General features: G+C 33.7%; 2 protein-coding genes across 10 annotated transcripts in view; both read left to right on the top strand.

The window, feature by feature from the left end:
- LOC125052268 overlaps window positions 1-12,311 on the top strand; it is an 18,656-nt gene extending 6,345 nt beyond the window's left edge. The window contains exons 3-11 of one of the 2 annotated variants that reach the window (XR_007117430.1): window positions 1-417; window positions 1,498-1,666; window positions 2,792-2,964; window positions 4,535-4,755; window positions 5,121-5,285; window positions 6,544-6,673; window positions 8,628-8,717; window positions 9,746-11,203; window positions 11,399-12,311. The exon at window positions 1-417 is cut by the window's left edge and continues 626 nt beyond it. Coding sequence is in view for 1 of the 2 variants with exons in the window: in XM_047653000.1 (XP_047508956.1) it covers window positions 1-417; window positions 1,498-1,666; window positions 2,792-2,964; window positions 4,535-4,755; window positions 5,121-5,285; window positions 6,544-6,673; window positions 8,628-8,717; window positions 9,746-10,162 (1,782 nt within the window). In the remaining variant the exon portion in view is untranslated. Of the gene's footprint in view, window positions 418-1,497; window positions 1,667-2,791; window positions 2,965-4,534; window positions 4,756-5,120; window positions 5,286-6,543; window positions 6,674-8,627; window positions 8,718-9,745 lie in introns of both variants that reach the window. The other variant, XM_047653000.1, reaches the window with a different exon arrangement.
- Window positions 12,312-13,928: 1,617 nt separating this feature from the next.
- The window catches only part of LOC125052646 (ryanodine receptor), a 109,181-nt gene continuing 104,610 nt past the window's right edge, over window positions 13,929-18,499 (top strand). For all 8 annotated transcript variants that reach the window (XM_047653603.1, XM_047653602.1, XM_047653606.1 and 5 more), the window contains exon 1: window positions 13,929-14,082. The gene's annotated coding sequence lies outside the window, so the exon portion shown is untranslated. The remainder of the gene's footprint in view (window positions 14,083-18,499) is intronic.

The raw sequence follows: 18,499 nt of genomic DNA, 5'->3' as shown, positions 1-18,499 counted from the left end.
GCCGAAAGTTACGATTTGAGGAACGAAATGGACGGTGTTCCAAAATATCGATATATGGCACTGAATTTTCTAAAATCGGAAATTAGACCAAGCTACAATGCGACTAAATTGCAAAACCTCCATTTACTACAGTATGCTATAAAGAAAAAGCAAGAAGCCGTTCAAGAGATTAAGGAAAATATATATAAAAAGTCAGCGTTGTCTGACTCAATATCACAGCCGGAATTTGAAGGAAAGTTGAAAAATAAAAGTAAATCACAGCGAAATTTATTTTCCCCACTTGAAGATGATTTAAATAAGATAAAATCTTCTTCGCACTGTGATTTGACCAAAAACGGAAGGATAAAGGAAGATAAAACGCCTGTATCTAATGGACCAAGACTGACTTTAAAATTAAATGATTTGCTTTCATATAAGGTAAGTTGTTTATTAAACTCAATTATTTAATGCTAATGACCACCTTTAAGATAATGAAATTGTTTTGTTGCTTCTATAGTTTTATTAGATATATTATTTATTTTTAAAAAAGTATATGTACATACATAACTAACAGGTAACACTGAAAATTTTTAGAAAATGAAAAAAGACTTACCTAATGTAGAAAGTTGCCAATATTTTATTGTTTTTCGAAATAATTTCCGTTCCTCTCTTCAGATCGTCGCATTCGATGGAGCCACCGAGAAAAGCAGTAGGCCCATTCTTCCTTAGGGGTCTCTTCTATGGCATTTTCGTACTCTTTCACCGCATCTTCAGGGCACGTAAAGCGATTGTCTTTTGGGTTCGGGTTCGTAGCAATATATCCAGCTTTCATCACCTGTGAGGATGTCAAATACAGCATTTGAGTCACCGACGTTGAACTTATCTAACATTTGGCGACACCAGTCCATGCGAAGGTGTTTCTGGTCGTCGGTTAAAGTATGGGGAATCCATCTGGTACAAAGCTTCCTAACGCCTAAATGTTCATGTAATATTTTTTGAACTTGACTCATACCAATGCCTAGGCTTGCCCGTATCTGCTGATAGGCCACTCTCTTATCTTCCTCTATCATGCATCGCACAGCACTGATGTTATCTTCAGTAGTCGCTGTTAAAGGACGTCCCTCACGCGGATCATCATTGAGATTGCTACATTCACGCTTAAACTCGTTAAACCAATTGTAAATAGTGGCACGAGATGGGGCTTCATTAAAAAATGCTAATCGCAGCCTATCATAGCTTTGTTGTTGCGTAAGCCCACAACGAAAATCATAATAAATCATTGACCGAAAATTTTCTCGAGTTAGGTTCATTTTCACGTGTAACAACAGTTTGCCGCCAATTCACAAAAACAAATGACAAAGGAATGCAAAAAGGTTACCAAAGAGTTTTAAAATGGAAATAAAAAAAAAGTTTTCATTAGCAATGTTTCTAACTGGCCAGTTCTAAAAATTTTCAGTGTTACCCACGTATATGGAAGTGTAACTTTTTGGTTTAAGTTAACAAGAAACTTTTTTTTAGTCTAAGCCGTCTCCCTTCCAAAGGGCAGAGCACATTAGACTAACGAAGCAATTAGAAATACTTCATTTTAAGCGACTTATCCTCTCAGATGAAAGAGATAGCAAATATGCAAATATTAGAAGACTAAAAGAGAGGCAGGCTAGGTTGTTTGAAGAGAATCAGGATGTTGGTGAGTGAATATAAACGCAGCGTAAACTCTATATAACGACACTCAAGGGACTGTGCCTATTTTGACGTTACAAATGTGTATTAGAAAAATAAAGTTTATTTCAGACTAGTGTTAGTCATTACATAAAAGTAATTCGTATTCGAACGCTATTACTTATTTAATTCATATCTTGCGATATTGAGGCATCTTCGTGAAAAAGCACATGCAAACATGCGCGATTTGTAAAAAAAGGATTTCTTGGAAAGTTCAGTACGTATAACCAGTACCGACAGTCAAGTTTATTTCTCGATTCAACAATAAAGCGACAAAACAACGTATACAGATTAAAAAGTGCAACTAAAAAGTACTTTTTAGTATTGAATTGTTGTTGTTAATGGTTTGTGTAATACTATGTAGAGTTTATCATTGTATGGAAACATGCTTAACCAACCGAAGCCGAGTGATTTGGACGCTTTAAGGGGTTTGTCGTTAAATTAATGGACGTTACTTGGAATTTATACTGTATTTCCAATTGTCCTGTCCTGTCCACTGCCCTGTTGTGGCAATGTTAAATTCTACAATCTGAAGAAAAAACTTTTTAACCGGATTAAAGTTATGTATTATTATAAATTTACAATTATTTTAAATTTATCCGACGTTTCGCGTGCTTTACAGCGTGCGTGGTCACGGTGACTGAAGACAAAAGGTGTTGGATGTCAAAAAGTATCACAGCTGTAGAGAAAGTTGCATTATCTGTATTTATTTCCCCGGAGTTGGTATCGACTAAAAGGTGGAGGGTTTTGGCAAAAATGGCTCACGGTGTCCTCTGTTTTCGCGGATTGTTTTTCTTTTTGAAATTTTAATTTGGATATTATTGGATCCCAGGTGTTTGACAATTTGAGGCCGTCTTCTCTATTGAAATTGGGGTGTTTTTTTATTTCAATGGCTTCGCGTACCAATCTTGGGAAGAATCTTTTTTAGTTAAAATTTAATTTAATTAGAATTATGTTAAATAATTGTAAATTTATAATAATTCACAACTTTAATCCGGCTAAAAAGTTTTTTCTTTAAATGTGTAAAGGTTATGTTAATCAAAGACAATACTATTCTACAATCTGGCAACGATATATTTATTTATTTACTCAGGCTCTGAGCTGATGACGAACTACTACGCGTTATCCCGTCGCAACGAGTCGTTAAAGGAGTTGCGGGAATCGTGTAATGCGATGCGTGAACTTGCAGCGCGAAATCACGCGGCGCTTAGTAACTGTAGAAGCGAGCTATTGCTACACCTGCAGAAGATATTTTATATAGAACAGGTAATGCTTTATTTTAAGGGAAATTTAGTATAAGAGGGCATCATGGGATTTGTTTTATTGATATCTGTATGAGTGTGTAAAATAAAGTTCTGTATGTACGCTGTATGAGCAGTGTTGGCCTAGTGGCTTCAGCATGCGACTCTCATCCCTGAGGTCGTAGGTTCGATCCCCGGCTGTGCACCAATGTACTTTATTTCTATGTTCGCATTTTACATTCGCTCGAACGGTAACTCAACTTAGGGTCATTCAAGGAACGTACCAATTCTTAAAAAGCCGGCAGCGCGCTTGCGAGCCTTCTGGCAGAGCGAGTCCATGGGCGGCGGTATCACTTAACATCAGGTTAGCCCGTTTGCCTCCTGTAACATAAAAAAAATCATCGCGAGGAAACCTTCTTGCCTAATGGGGCGTTCCCACGAGGCGTTAATCACGACAGTCAACCACGCTTTCGTGAAATACACTTCTGTATGAACGCATAGGCGTTAAATTTGCTTTCGTGAGGAACGGCGCACGACTCAAGCGTGGATAGATCAAACGTGTTTGATTTTCAGTCGTGATATACCGTTCGTGAAGCCAAGATGTCGTCACAACAACGTGGAATTAAGTTTAACGACAGTGAAACTACTTGTTTTTTGGAGTTATATTCTATGGAAAAGGTGTTATATGATCCAAGTTTGGAGGAATACCGTCTAATAGCGAATAGTACCGGAGGAATATGGATGTTTCGATAATGACTAAGTCGAAACACGAAGCGTGAACGGCACGAAATCCCCCAACCATGTGAACGTTTCATCAATTCACACTTTCGTGAGTGTCACGAACGACAGTTGACTAGCGTAGTTGACTGTCGTGATTAACGCTCCGTGGGAACGCCCCATTAGACACAAAAAGTCGACGGCGTGTGTCAGGCATAGGAGGCTGATCACCTACTTGGCTATTACATTGACAAATTATCATGAAACAGTAACAGAAATCCGATTTATTTTATTATAGATACGCGATAATCTTTAAAACTCCAATAAATAGTGTTAGGTTAAATTTGTTTGGTTTTGTGTACATTGACTAAAGTATGATTGAAGTCGCAAATCATCTTGCCTTTTTCTCTAGAAATTTCTTTTGTTCCGGTAACTGTTTGTCGTGGTGTGCATCGCAAGTAGAAGTTCTCTATCGTTCAATTGTTTTGTATAATTCTAAGACGTCTCTCTTATTCTAATGGACGGAATGGAAAAGATGAGGCATATTGTAGGCCCCAGATCTTTAAATGCACATTTTTTTCTAATTAAAATACGAATTATTCTAATTAAAAGAACATTATGTATTAATTTCATAATAATCAAAATTAAAAAAAAAAATAATTATATCAACAAAAAAACTTTTACATATTACATTTATTAAACAATGAACAACGAAAGTAAATATCGTAATAAAACTTTTGACTAAACATTTTTGTAGAAAATTAAATCGGTGTTACTAAATCATGTGTCTCTTTTTGTCCTAAGCTAAACATGATTCGATAGAGAGGAAAAAGTAGTTAAAAAGTGCAATTAGCAATCTTTTATATTCTCGATTTCAGAAAGATGCAACCACATGGACAATAATTGATGTGCCTCTACCCATATGCGGTGATGATACGCGAGCATCGAACCCGGTACCGGACAGTGTGGCTACGGGCTTTGTGGCTCAGGCCACAGTACTGGCTGCTGCGATTTTGAACCAACCACTGCGATATAGAATCACTTTGTTGGGCTCTGCTAGCAAAATACTCGATATTACACCAGACTTGCCCGATCCAAAGTATGTATGCAAATATTGCAATAATTTTTTAAATACCTATTCATAAAATCAGTCTCATTGTAAAACAGTTAAACTCATCTGTCCCTTTTCGTCACAGCTTAAACACAATTTGGAAGAAAGAAACGATAGTATAGTTGATAAAATTTGAAAATATATAAAAAAGTTTATTTTTTATTGGTTTCTAAGTTCTAATAACGTAAATGTACCGAATAGTTTTCTAAGTTTTGTCGCTTTTTGAAAAGTTATATGACGATATCAAATGATTAAAAAAAACTTACCAACAAATATAATAGTTCCCGGCAGATATAAGTTTTTCCTACTGGAAGTATAATTTGGTATATTTAAAGTAGTCAATATTTTTTCAGCCTACCGCTCTTCGCGAGAGGCGGCGACATGACCCTATTCCGTTATGCCATGTTCCTGTTAAATAAATGCATAGCACAATTACTATGGGGTAGGGGTTTAGCCGTCCACGATATGAGACCGACTTTGGCTAATTTACAACGCCTGCTAATTACGCCCTGTAATCTGTAAGTATAATTATTCTGGTTTAATAATAGTAATCTCTAAAGCCTGACCAATAAAATAATCTCGCATATTGCGGAAGTAATTTTTTCAAATGGCAACATATTTAAGGTGTCAATGTCATTGTCGTCTGTCAATGCGGTGTCGATTCTATTGCATGTTTTAATTCTTGGATATTGTGTGTTAAAATTCGATATATATACGAAGTATTTGAAGGAATGAATGTGTCAAATGTCAGGGCGTATTTGTGTTGATATCATATTTAAATTATCACTACCAGGTTTTTTTTTATATTATTGGCCGGGCTTTCTTCCAATTGCGATTCCGACGTGTATGCAATTTTATCAATTCTCTCAAATCTGAGTTGGAGTCGCAATTTGGGATAATGCGGTACGATATTGTTCTGGATCGCAATTGCTTACAAGTTGCAGTACAGGCGCTGGTGTTTCCAAACATTCTAAGCCTATCTCTAATAGTTATTATGAAATTGAAGAGATATGATAATGGAATTGATTTAATTTAAAGACTTAAAAACTATTTTACGAGTTATTGTACCTACTATAACACATTTTAAAGCCATGTTTCAAACAGATTACTGTCAACACTACGCTTTATTTTCATACTGTCAAATAGCATATTGTCTTGTCTGTGGAACAAATGAATGTACTCTGTGGTTAAATGTCAGTTTGTTGCTTGGTGGCATGGGCGTTATGCTCCTTCCTTCTAAGACATTGATTTTAGTAAATTTAGACACGAATATTTACGATATACTTATGTTTGAGGATGAAGATAATTTCTACGTCGTATTTCTAGTTTAAAGTCTATTGCAGAATTGTAATTGTTCATTGAAAACTAATACATATAGTTTGTTTAAATCCATTCAAAAATTAGTGATGTGTACTGCATATAGCAAATTTTACACAACATTAAAGATAAAATACTACATCGTTCTAAGCGAACATTTATTTCTTTTCAAATTCATTGTGTCATTTCAATTACAACCCCATATGCGTGCGATGAGATTTTTAACCAATCACAAACAAGCGACACGCGCTACTGTTTCCATATTCGTTCTATAACGGCACCGAATCACTATAGGGTTTAAGAATTCCTAATGAACGCTGAAATGAACAGAAATGTAATTTTAATTTAATTAATCGTAAATATCACGCTTCTAAGATTTTAAACTGCTGCCTCTAGTTAGGTTACTTTCCTTCAAGTGGTGTATCCACCTGAGAATTTAGACGATTTGATTGTAAACAGGTCGGATACGTCAAAATTATTCGGTACGTATCAATGGTTGGCTGACGGCGATTGTCCTAGAACGCAGTCCTTAAGAAGTCTTGTCGCCTCTGATAGAGGGAAATATAGCAGGCAGTTTAATAGATTTAAGGTAAGTTAAAAGAAATTCTCACAATTTTCGTCTTTTGGGACGATTGCAGAATGCCAAAGTATACTTGTATGAAAGTTTTTATCAATAATCATTCTCATACGTCATTATTCTCAGATTAATATAGATTTTATTGCCTAGAAAAAGTTTTTGTTGTCTCTTGTCAATTTGTTAATAACGGAGCACTGTACGAAAAATAATAAAGCGTATTTAAGATTTATAATTGTGGGCTTTGATGAAGTTTACATATGGTTTTAATTTTAAGCAACAAACATAACGTCCTATAACGCTTAGTTAAAAAAGTCTGGGTAAGATTCAGAGTCGAGACTAAGTGTTAAATGAGTTTCGTATGTGTCATTAAATAACGCTTGCGATTGACTCTCTGAAATGCGAATTTACACAGAAGAAGGATTAGTTCCGAACTTAAACAAATCTGAATGTTATCCTTGTTTATTAATATATTCACTATAAGCTATGCATTTTGTGCTTTTTCTGCTGGTTTTTTTTGTATGTTATTTTCTTTGACTGTCTTGTAAATGTTGAATATCAACTAATAATAATTTGTAGAGGGCCTTATTAAATATCATTTGGAAGTTTTCCTTAATACATTGCCCTATCATCTTTTTTTTATTACTAACGGTGTAATGGTTATTTTAAGTTACTTTAATAATTTCAATATAAACTGCATTTATTATGCCAATGCAATTAACATACACGCTTGCATGTGCAGAAGAATCTACGGGTGGTAAGTATTTAAATTGCATATAAGTTTGGGGCCGTTCAAGTATTAAGTAAGCAGTATAGGGGGAGCGGAGGGGGGGTGTCATTGATTTTCTTATTTGGATTACGTCAACAGTAATTATTTACTTTTTGCACATATTACCCACACATTGTCTATGCTTGAAAAGGAAATGCATTTTCAAGGACTCCTTCAAAAATAATACATTTATGTAGGTACTTTATATTTTTGAAAGCTTTGCTTACTTTTGCTGACAAGTTGTTGTATAAATTGCATTAAATCTGCTTACGTAATAATCTGCTTTAAAAATTAGATCGTAGACTAACATTGTAACTTAGATGCTGTTATGCGCTAAATATTTTTTTCATGTATGAGGTATGAGTATGAGGCCCTCATTTCTCAGGCCTCCATATCATGAAATTTTCATTTATATCTGACAAACAGACCAATACATACATGTCATTGTTGTGATTATTAATACACATTAATTTAACTAGATACTAAACTCTAATATTTCATTCCGTAGAATTCTGACTATTCATAAGTGTTGCTACTAAAAAAGTTCTCTACCGAAAAGGGGACAAATTTGACCCATTGAGGGTAATAAAAAATAAAATGTTAATGTTATTTTTTATCACTACCTACAAAAAGTTAAATCTAAAGATTTACTTACTCAAGTGACCTAATACAAAAATAACAAATATTTCAATATCACGAACATATTTATTTTAATATATCGAATTAACTTTAATTACTTTAGGTAAGGTTTAGTAAACGGTAAACCTTTTAAAAAAAAAGAAAATGTTATCTTTAATTGTGCGTTTTTTACTGCTTGCGATGAAAAGGGACGTAATTAGCAATCGCCGTAAAACACATTTAATGTGGAGCACCGCACTTAATAAAAATGATACATTCACTAACAAATAAAATGTATATATAGTCTTTGTTCAGACCCGTATTGAAATTGAAAAATCTGCCCTTACAAAAAGGTTTGTCATCTCTGACATGTCAAAAAATTACAGCTGTCAGAATTCCACGGGATTAAAAATCAGAGTATAGACAAAATATTTTATCAGGTATATTATTAATTTATTTATTGTAATTAAATTCTGGCATGTATCTTCGTAGCGACTGATTAAGTAAGAAAGTAAAATAGATTAATGTAGTCAATGCGTAGTCGATCCATATTGAAATGTATCAAATGATTGTATATTTCAGGAATGCGTAGACGGACACACGTCGCATAAGAAATCACTGCAAAGACATAAACACTCTAGAAGCGATGGCAGTTGCTATCAAGAGGATGCTGTAAGTAAACTTTGTTGTGTTCTTTACCACTTCATCTGTTGTGACCTAGCCATCGGTAGATAAAAAAAAAGGGTGCGTGTACTTATGTACGCGCGTAAGAATTTATACTTCTTTGGCATTATTAAAAATAGTTTTTCATTGCATGCAAATAATTAATTACAATTAAATAATCAAAGACTGGAAAAGGAGTCATTATAGTCAATAAAGTTCAGTTTACATTTGATAAATTAAATAAATAAATATTTATTATTATTCTCTTACATTAAGTGTAACATAAATTCTATTATTATTCGAATGTTGTTTTTAAATTATGTGCAATGCCGTAGCAACTTTATTCTGTTAATTTTGTGTCACGGTGCGCGCGCATCGTAAAATTTCACTCTCATCAATTTTTCATAACGCGCCTAAAGATGTATAACTTCAAAAAATCTAAATAGTATATTTATACTTTATTTATATCTAACATGATAGACATCATAAATAGAAGCTATTTAAAAATATACAAACTATAATAGAAGTGGTCTTGAATTGTTTCATAATTATTTTTATAAAAGTATGAGTAACACAACCTAAAAAACTAGAAATACAACAATAGGCACGAAAATGTAAACAGCAATTTAGAGTACATATACATAGACAAAATAATTAGCGCAATCAGTCAACCCCCCACGACCGGGATGTGATGCAATAATTAATTTAACCCCTAGAAGACACAAGTTTGCGCGTTTTCCGCTAAAAAAAACAACCTTTGTCGCTACTCCTCTTTTAGGGTCTTACATTTTTGGGTCGTAGCAAAACTCTATGTTCTATGTTCAATATATTTATCAGTATCAGCATCGTTTCATTTTATAGACATGCTTCTAAAATGGTTAAATGTTACACATTTGCTCAATATTTACATTATATGCTTGAATTATAATAAGCAAGTTAATGTAATTAAATATAACTATTTATCTTTTCATAAATTTTTACTGCATCAGAACAGTAAATTGTTCCGTGATGAAATAACCTTCATAATTTTGTTTCAGAATCTCACAACGCTAAATACGTCATCTACATCGATTATGGGGAGTGAATCAAATTTATATAATATAAAATTAGCAGAATCCAGCAATTTCAAAACCCAATCGAACCCCGAAATATCATCAATGAACAGTGAAGAATTGCTTTTCGCGATCGGGGATGATGAGAAGCTCCTCAAAATATCATCAAACAACGATGACGTTTCCGAAATCTGTTCAGCCATCAAGGACTATTGCGCGAAGACAGACTTACAAAACTTCGATGTGGTGAAGCATATGCAATGTGACACAGATGTGTGTCCGGAAATTGAGGATTTATGTGTGAGTTGCGATAGGAATAGTGATGTGTGTAATCTGGAGTGTTCGAACAATGTGTCTGACGTCATTGTTATACCCAGTGCCGAGGCGATTATTGAGGATTGACAATAGCGCCATCTAGAATTTATTAAAGGGCTGTTATTTTAAATTAGGTACGGTAGAGAATATTTTTATTTTTACTCTGTTAAATTTACATAACAAGAGCTAGACCAGACCAGAAACATTTGCACGTCACGCTTTGCACTTTCATCTTCAATTTTCGAATTTCGGGCTTAGAAGACGTTTAAGTATTACGTAAGCACTGTAGGGGCGGGGGGGTCTTTAAGTTTCTTATTTGGTGATTACGTCAACAGTAATTATTTACTTTTTTACACATACTACCCACACATTGTCTATGCTGAAAACGCATTGTATTTTCGAGATTTCCTACAAAAAATTAATACGTTTATGTACTATTGAGCTTTGCTCACCTTTGCTGACAAGAAAAAGGAGGGGGGGGGGGGGGAATAAATTACATTACATCTGCTTACGTAATACTTGAACGGGCTACTATATACTATAAATTGTTTATGGGCTTGCATTAAGATGTATTTTACAATGCTCAAAAAGGTAATATGTGCCTTTCAAGCCCTTCTAACAACTCATTGCCCATATATATTGTTACTGTCATAGCATTTGTAATTTTTTGTATAGTTAAGCTAATTTAATACACATATATATTATCCATTATAAATGATAAAAATTCGTTAAGTATTATGTACATATTTTAGATATACATAATATAATTCTTAAAACTGAATTATTTAAATTATTTTTTTAACTTAAGTTCGTCACGGTATGAGTAAACTGAAAAAATTCTTGTCGGATTTGGAAATCGGACCATGAAATGCCGAAACGATTATTAAACCTAATAAGACGCGGACTGTCTGTTGCCATGGTTACCAAATATCCGCGGCGACGCGACGCCAGCGTTGGCCGGGTACTGCACGCTTTTTTCTGGTGTCGCGTTCGTAAAAAACGTTGCGCTGGTGCCGCGTAATCCCGGAGCATTCGGCACGCGGCCAGCGCTAGCGTCACGTCGACGCTGTGCGGACGTTGACACGACGACGACGCTCGGAAGACGTTAGTGTGGGGAGTCACTAAGGGGTTCACAGTCGAAACTGACGACTCCTATAATATAAAACATATGGGAGTAACAAGTCAGTAGTGATTGCAATGAGCAGTACGAAAAAAAACTGTGTAAAATTCTATAGAATTTCTTTACAAGTTAAATTTTTAACTTGGTTGGATAACGTCATAAATAGATCGCGCTAATCCCCCAAGTGATTGTATATAAATGAGAAAAGTCTGTAAGTAGAATTTTTGGTTCGTGTTATGTTTAATAGATTTCGAAATGAGTTTATATGTGATATAATATAATTTCGATTGAATATAATAATTTATTGTATTTTAATGATATTGTAAAAATGTGTCAATTTGTAATAAATGGTAATGGCGTTGGGTTATTTTCTGTCATTGGTTTTTGAATATTGATTTAGAAATATTTCTCCGGAAAGGAAAAAGAAACTAGATGGCGTTTTCTCCAATCTCAATAGTACGTACTAGTACGTACTCTTAATTACGTACGTACGAATAAAATCTCGAAGTATGCTGTATGCCATTTTTGACAGCTGGCTTTTGGAAAATGGCCGCGACGCTATGCCTTAACTTACAATGTATTCACTTATAATTCTCATATTTCATATTATATTGTTATTTAATTTACTTAAATAATAACTTTGTTATAATTTGGAATGTTTATCTAATATAATCCGTGTTTTGTTAATAGAAAGCTGGGCGCAAACACCAAAATTTAAGTCATTCAAAAAAAGGTTGTAATTTACTTCAATTGTAATTTTTACGTTTAGCCAAAAAAACGTGGATTAAGAACAGTGATTCTTAGACTGGGTTCACACGGCATTGTGCTGTTTTTTTTTGCAGTATACGTCTTAACAAATAAATAGTGGCTCATGTATTTTACATAGACCCATTCACACGGCGTTTGTACTGCAAAATATCGTACACCGTTTATACGTTCAAACGAATACTCAACGAACTTGTCAAGCAAATCGAATAAACTTTAACATAATATTCGGTTTAAAGTGGCACATAATATAGCTCTGTCTCGTTCTCGCTCACTGTGACAACTGTGTGAAGACTGCGGCTATTCGTATTTTACACGAATGAAAATCTACCATGTGAACACCCGGGTGAACGTACATTAAAAAAATGTGCAGGACAATGCCGTGTGAACCCAGTCTTACTACGGTTAACAGGTACTGTATAAAACAAAAAGGTTACCATGGTAACCAACATGTACATTGTACACCTTTAGTCTACGTATGGCTGCAAAATATATAGTTGTAAATGTATGCGCCTGGGGACTATTTAAATATATACCTTTTGATCCAGAGTGCCTAAATTCCAGCAATAAACAGTATGTATATATCAGTTATAAAATAAAATCATAAATCAAGTATTGGATTTTTATTACCTATATATTTCTGACCTGAAGCAGTGGAACTATTATTTTTCCATAAAGAATAAATTTTTATCCTATTTTTAAGGCCCTATCCCAGCACGAATTGCTGTGTCAGTGTCTTCGGGTGGACTGCGGGGCGCAGAGGCGCGTCGCGTCGGCCCGTAATAACAATTAGTTATGTAAAACATTAAATTAATGTGATTTTATCATTTTTTTTTCTGAAATGGATTACTTGGCTTGCGATTATGTTCTATATACATTTTCGTCATAAAATGAATTCAAAGTGTTAAAGATTGGCTATGTTTGGATTTTTTTTCTATCGAGCGAAGTTTTGTAAATCGTGTATCGATCTTTCAAAATGGATACATAAACTACTAAACTCCACCATATATTTTTCCATTCGCACTACTTCAAGAAACGATGACAAAAATTGAAAGAAACAATGTACTTTTTTGGAGTTTAGCGATAGGATAGGTCCTTAATAGCCTGGGTGAAAGATTTAATGATTGTTCGCGTCGCTTGGTAATGCTAATTCGACAATGTAGTTATTTGGAACCGACTTATCAATGTCATCTTCTGTAGAAAAGTTAGCTAACATCTACTTCCTCTTAAAATTTGGAGGAGGAGATAGAGAACATCTACTTTCTTTTCTATTAAATAAGTATTAACCTGTAATGGTATAAAATTAATTTAAAATAATTAAATTACGTACCTAGACGTCTAATAGATTATTAGAATTCGAACAAGCCGGCCTTTTAATCATATTTCCGTTAACAAATGCACAAATACCGTTATTTATATATTTGTTTCATTAAGGTGAGAAAAAACGTCTGAAACTTGATAAATATTGTATTAAACAATTGAGTTTTACAATAGTTTGTCTCTTCCTATTTTTTCAAAAGAAATTTCATAAGCAAATCTTAATATATATAAATTACGTGTCACGTTGTTTGTCCGCTATGGACTCCTTAACTACCAAACCGAAATCAATCAAATTTATACACCGTGTGCAGTTTGATCTAACTTAAAAGATAGGATAGCTTCCATCTCAACGTTTCACATAAGCTACAATTTAATGGCATAACCACCAATAAAGCGTGGTGGTCCCCATGACTGGTGTTCTCCTACCCTTGAATACTACGTTTACTAATATGTAATATAACAAAAACCTTAGCCACAGCAACGCTTAGCCGGTCTGCTAGTATTTTATAAAAAAAATTACAAAAATAGTTGTAAACCCTTAAGTCATTTAATTACTAAACTAATTTCCTGATATTTATTTTCACAAACACTACGTCTACCGTGCTCTGGCCCAGCGGACGAAAATAGCCACGAGTCGTGCTACAGATTTAAATACATTCGGGTGTTCGCCGTGCCCGGTCTAAAATTCCTATGAAGTAGGAATTATCTCGAAACTCGATTGGAAAGGCCACAAGTGTGTTGTGTTGTGAAATATGTGTGAACTGTGCACGCAAAGATAATTTGGATGACTTTTTCCGCTTTGGTAAGTACTAAATGCGTGCTCAATGAACACGTACGTGTTAAAATTGTTTAAGATTATGAGGACATGCTCTACATAACGCTACACCGCGTTCAGAGTTCTTAGTTCTTAATAATAATTTTTAATCACCTACAATAAATCTGAGGTGATTTTGAATACAATTTGTATTAAGTTAAAAGATGATAAAACCTCTTTGCTACATTTAAAATCGCTAAATTAATCCAAGTCTTCTGAACATAGTTTGCTAGACAAGGTAGTGTTCGTTTACTGTCAAATTTGTAGGTTATTCAAACTTCCGCTTTTAGCTTTTTCTACTCAAACTGTTAATAGAGTAAAAGTTTTTCATTTGACGCAAATAGACAAACATTTTTATATCTAATATTTTTGCCTTAATCATTGTACCTAAAGTCTATTACGATATACATTCAACGCGGCGAAAATTCTCGGTACGGTATGTTAATAAGATTTTTGTTTTAACCGCGAATAAGCTTTCGATAAAAATAAATTGGCGACCGTTTTATCACATCACATCTGACGATAAAATAGTAGTTATTTTAATTGAAGCATATTGATCTTTGACATTAAACTATGCCGATAGGTCTTATATATTTGTTTAACCTGTTCTATTCAGTATATATATATACTGAATAGAACAGACATATATGTCTATAAAGCTATACAATTGTTACATATTTACAGACAATAAAAAAAACTGTAATCTTGTTGCGTTAGTTATATAATAGCAAGTTGTATATTGTAATTTGCTTATGAATATAAGACTCTAACGCTTTTTGTCTTTATTTATATTAGTATTGGCTTAAAAACAAACATATACAATCGGATATTAAAAAAAATATCGCTTATAAGCCCGCAGTGCAAAAGGAAGGACAAAAGGAATTCCCGAAGTTGCTGAAACTGAAACCATACACAAACTTTTACGTTAACACGAACATGAATTATGTTCTACGGTAATCATGTAGTAATAATAAAGCTTCTTCTAAATCGGCTTTAAAAACAAAAAAATAGTCTTGTAAACTTAACAATAATTTAATATTTTATTGTCTAATGTGAATTTATATCATTTTATAACAAACCTAGCACGATAGAGGTGACCCAAGCTGTATATTTCCTGTAAGCATTCGATTCTATGCAGTTAGAAGCTTCAGTTTTCAGTTATCACGTCAGTATGCCTGCGGCTTTTGCACGCCACGGACGTAATCGACAATTGATGAATAGTTCTAGAAATTTAGGACTCTTGATTCAATATTTACATTAGAGTATTGTGTTAGTGAAATGATTTGTGTGAAGTGAATGATTTTGTTATTATCAACCTAATTTGATGGAAGTCGATTAAGGAAATTTGCACAAAAGAATTAATTAAGGTACCTATTAAACCAATGAAAAATTGTTGTATGCTAGATTGTAAATAGAATTCATATGTATATGTTATGAATGCACGCTTTAACCGCTGCTGCAATTTGATGAAATTTAGCATAGAGAACTCCGAGAAAGGACATTGTCCTAATTTTATATAGGGCACTGTACTATGACCACTATAACAAGAATGTATAATTATAATAATATATATAACTTTGAACTCTCTTGAATCTTAGCTTAAATCTATATTTACGGCCTGTGATACATGACCATTGACCACATTATCAATATTGCATTTTTCCTAACATGAATAAATTCAATACATACATGTATTTTTTAAAAAAGGTTTTGTTAGCATCGGATGAACCAAAGCAAGCAAGCAAGACTTTAAAAGAAAGCGCATTTTTCTCGAACGAATGAAAGGCAAAATAATGGTCATTATAGGGGAGCGTGGGGCTTGTTGTAACAGGGGTAAATAGTAACAGACCTTTTTCAATAGGAATTTGAATTTTATTCACGTTTTTTTTTTACCTAATCTTAAACTTATAACGTGCCACGCCACTTTACCACAGCCAGGGTCCCGCCAGGCGGCTCAGTGAGTGGGTGTGTGCAAACGCTTTATTGTTGACAGGTAACCTATAATTTTACTAACGTAAATTTTTGGTTAGTTTCACTATTTTCGTAGCTTTGAAGTTTTATGTATTTTATTTTATGCTAAAATATAACTATTTATGATGTTGTATAACAGTTTTCAAGATTACTAAGTTGATTTAATAGTTATCGTGATAAATATTAAGAACTATATCAAGGGGCTAGTTGTAACAAAACCTCGGGGTTTGTTGTAACATGTTAAAATTTGCCCCCAGATTGCTGTAAGTTACTGACGGCCGATATTCATTTTTCCCCGGCTTAAATACTCAGAAATGTTCAATCGCGGTGGACCTTAAGATTGCATTGGAGCTGGTAATTCTTCAGGGTGGATGACTGATAAAGAATGTTTGATTTTTGTAGATCATGTTATCAAAGACGCGAAACCTACCAAGAAAGAGCCAGTTCTGTTACTGCTTGATAACCATGGCTCACATGTGAATATTGCAGTTGTCGAAAAAGCCAAAGAAAACAATGTTATCATGTTATAGTTTCCCTCCCATTGCTCCCACAATTTGCAACCTGTAGGAGATGTAGGAGTCTACGGCCCTTTTAAAAACTACGTGAACAGAGCACAGACTGCATGGATGTATAATAAGTGCCATGTTGACATGATATAAGTACCTTATATACTTCATGACATGATATAAGTACCTTATATATATTATACTTCAGTACAGAATAAGAAAGATAGTTACAATCTTAAATCTTTAATTTGTTGATTAGATTTTTTTTCCAGTAAACTATTTCATAAAAAACACATTATAGAAATACCTAGTTAGTTTCTGTTATATACAAAGCAAAATGATCCAAGATGTGAAAAAATTAAACAATTGATGGTGTCATTTTTGTTGTTACTACTTGTCCCAGCAGATGTTACAACTAGCCCCAACCACGGGGTATGTTGTAACACTTCCCTTTTTTCAAAAAAATAATAATTGTGAGATAGTTGCCTGTAGATTTGATAATATTTCGATTAGACTTCATAGATAAATAGTTAGAGTATCGATCAAAGTTTATTTAGTAGTAATTTAGCCAATACACTTCATGATATTCAATTATTTGTTAAAATTGTTACAACTAGCCCCACGCTCCCCTATATATAAATCTTCTGTGTGTGTTTGTGATTAAACTCCTAGTTTTTGTGTGTGTTGAAGTGTGTTCGAGAGTTTAAAATTTTTTATTTATTTAAGACGTGTACAACATCTGTCGGGTCCGCTATTGTCATATTATAAAGTTCTAGATTGTAAGTTTGGCCGTCGCTACAACAGTTTCGCTAAAATTACATAGCGTGTTTTCCTTTATGAGTATGCAAATAATAGGTCATTTATTAAAATTTTGACATAACCCGGTCACTAGAACCGCCCCTAGTTCAGCTTTATTTGAAATTATAAATATTTGGATATTACAGTTTAAATTAGGAATTTGTTATCAGGGGAGATATTTCCTTGCTTACAGCAGTACTTTGTTTAAACATTTAAATAAATAAATAATTAACGGATATAAATTTTTGTATAATATTTGCTTTAAACTCGCTCGAAAGGTGAAGGAAAACATCGTGAGAAAACCGGCTTGCCCTAGACCCAAAAAGTCGACCGCGTGCGTCAGGCACAGGAGGCTAGGATCACCTACTTGCCTATTTGATTCACACATTTGATTTGACTTAAAATATAGCAAGTAATTATTTATTGTAGACTAACTCTACTTTTACATAAATTACTTAGTCCCTGCCGAAGCCATGTTATTAATAATAATAAAAAAAACTACGGGTTACACTCCGGGAGTGCCGGCAGAAGTGAAAACGTGAATATTAACGTTGTGCATTTTTGATATTTTGGAATGGTTAGGGAATAATTTTGCACGAATTGCTTTAATTAACAGTATAAAAGTACTATCATTAATGTGATAGAATTATAGAATACAATATTTATTTATTGCGCTATCGTACACAAACATGACAATTTATATTACATTAAATACGCCGCACCAGCTGTCTACTCTCTATCCTTCTTACGAATTTTCGATCAGGTCACGTGTCCTGACGAGAGTTTAACAAATTTTACCAATTCCAAAAAAGTGTACAACGCCGCTAAATAAGTTTTCACTTCAACAACAACAACGATTGAGATTTAAAATATCATAAATAAAATAAGACAATCAAATCTAGCCTCAGTCTGATGATGAACCGCACAACTCTTCCATTACAATTGCTAATAAATACTAAATTCATTAATACTTCATATTAACTATTTTCTACTATAGACTTTAAAGTATTTGTAACATCAGAATTTTTAAACGTTGATTAGGTAATGAATTTAAAAAATTGTAAGCTGTGTACCATTATTAACTCGTTTATCAAAACCGTAGTACGTTTTTCTTGTAGCTAGTATTATCT

This window comes from Pieris napi, chromosome 9, assembly GCF_905475465.1.
Source record: "Pieris napi chromosome 9, ilPieNapi1.2, whole genome shotgun sequence".
Classification (NCBI taxonomy): Eukaryota; Metazoa; Arthropoda; class Insecta; order Lepidoptera; family Pieridae; genus Pieris; species Pieris napi.
This window is presented reverse-complemented; position numbering and strand designations above follow the sequence as displayed.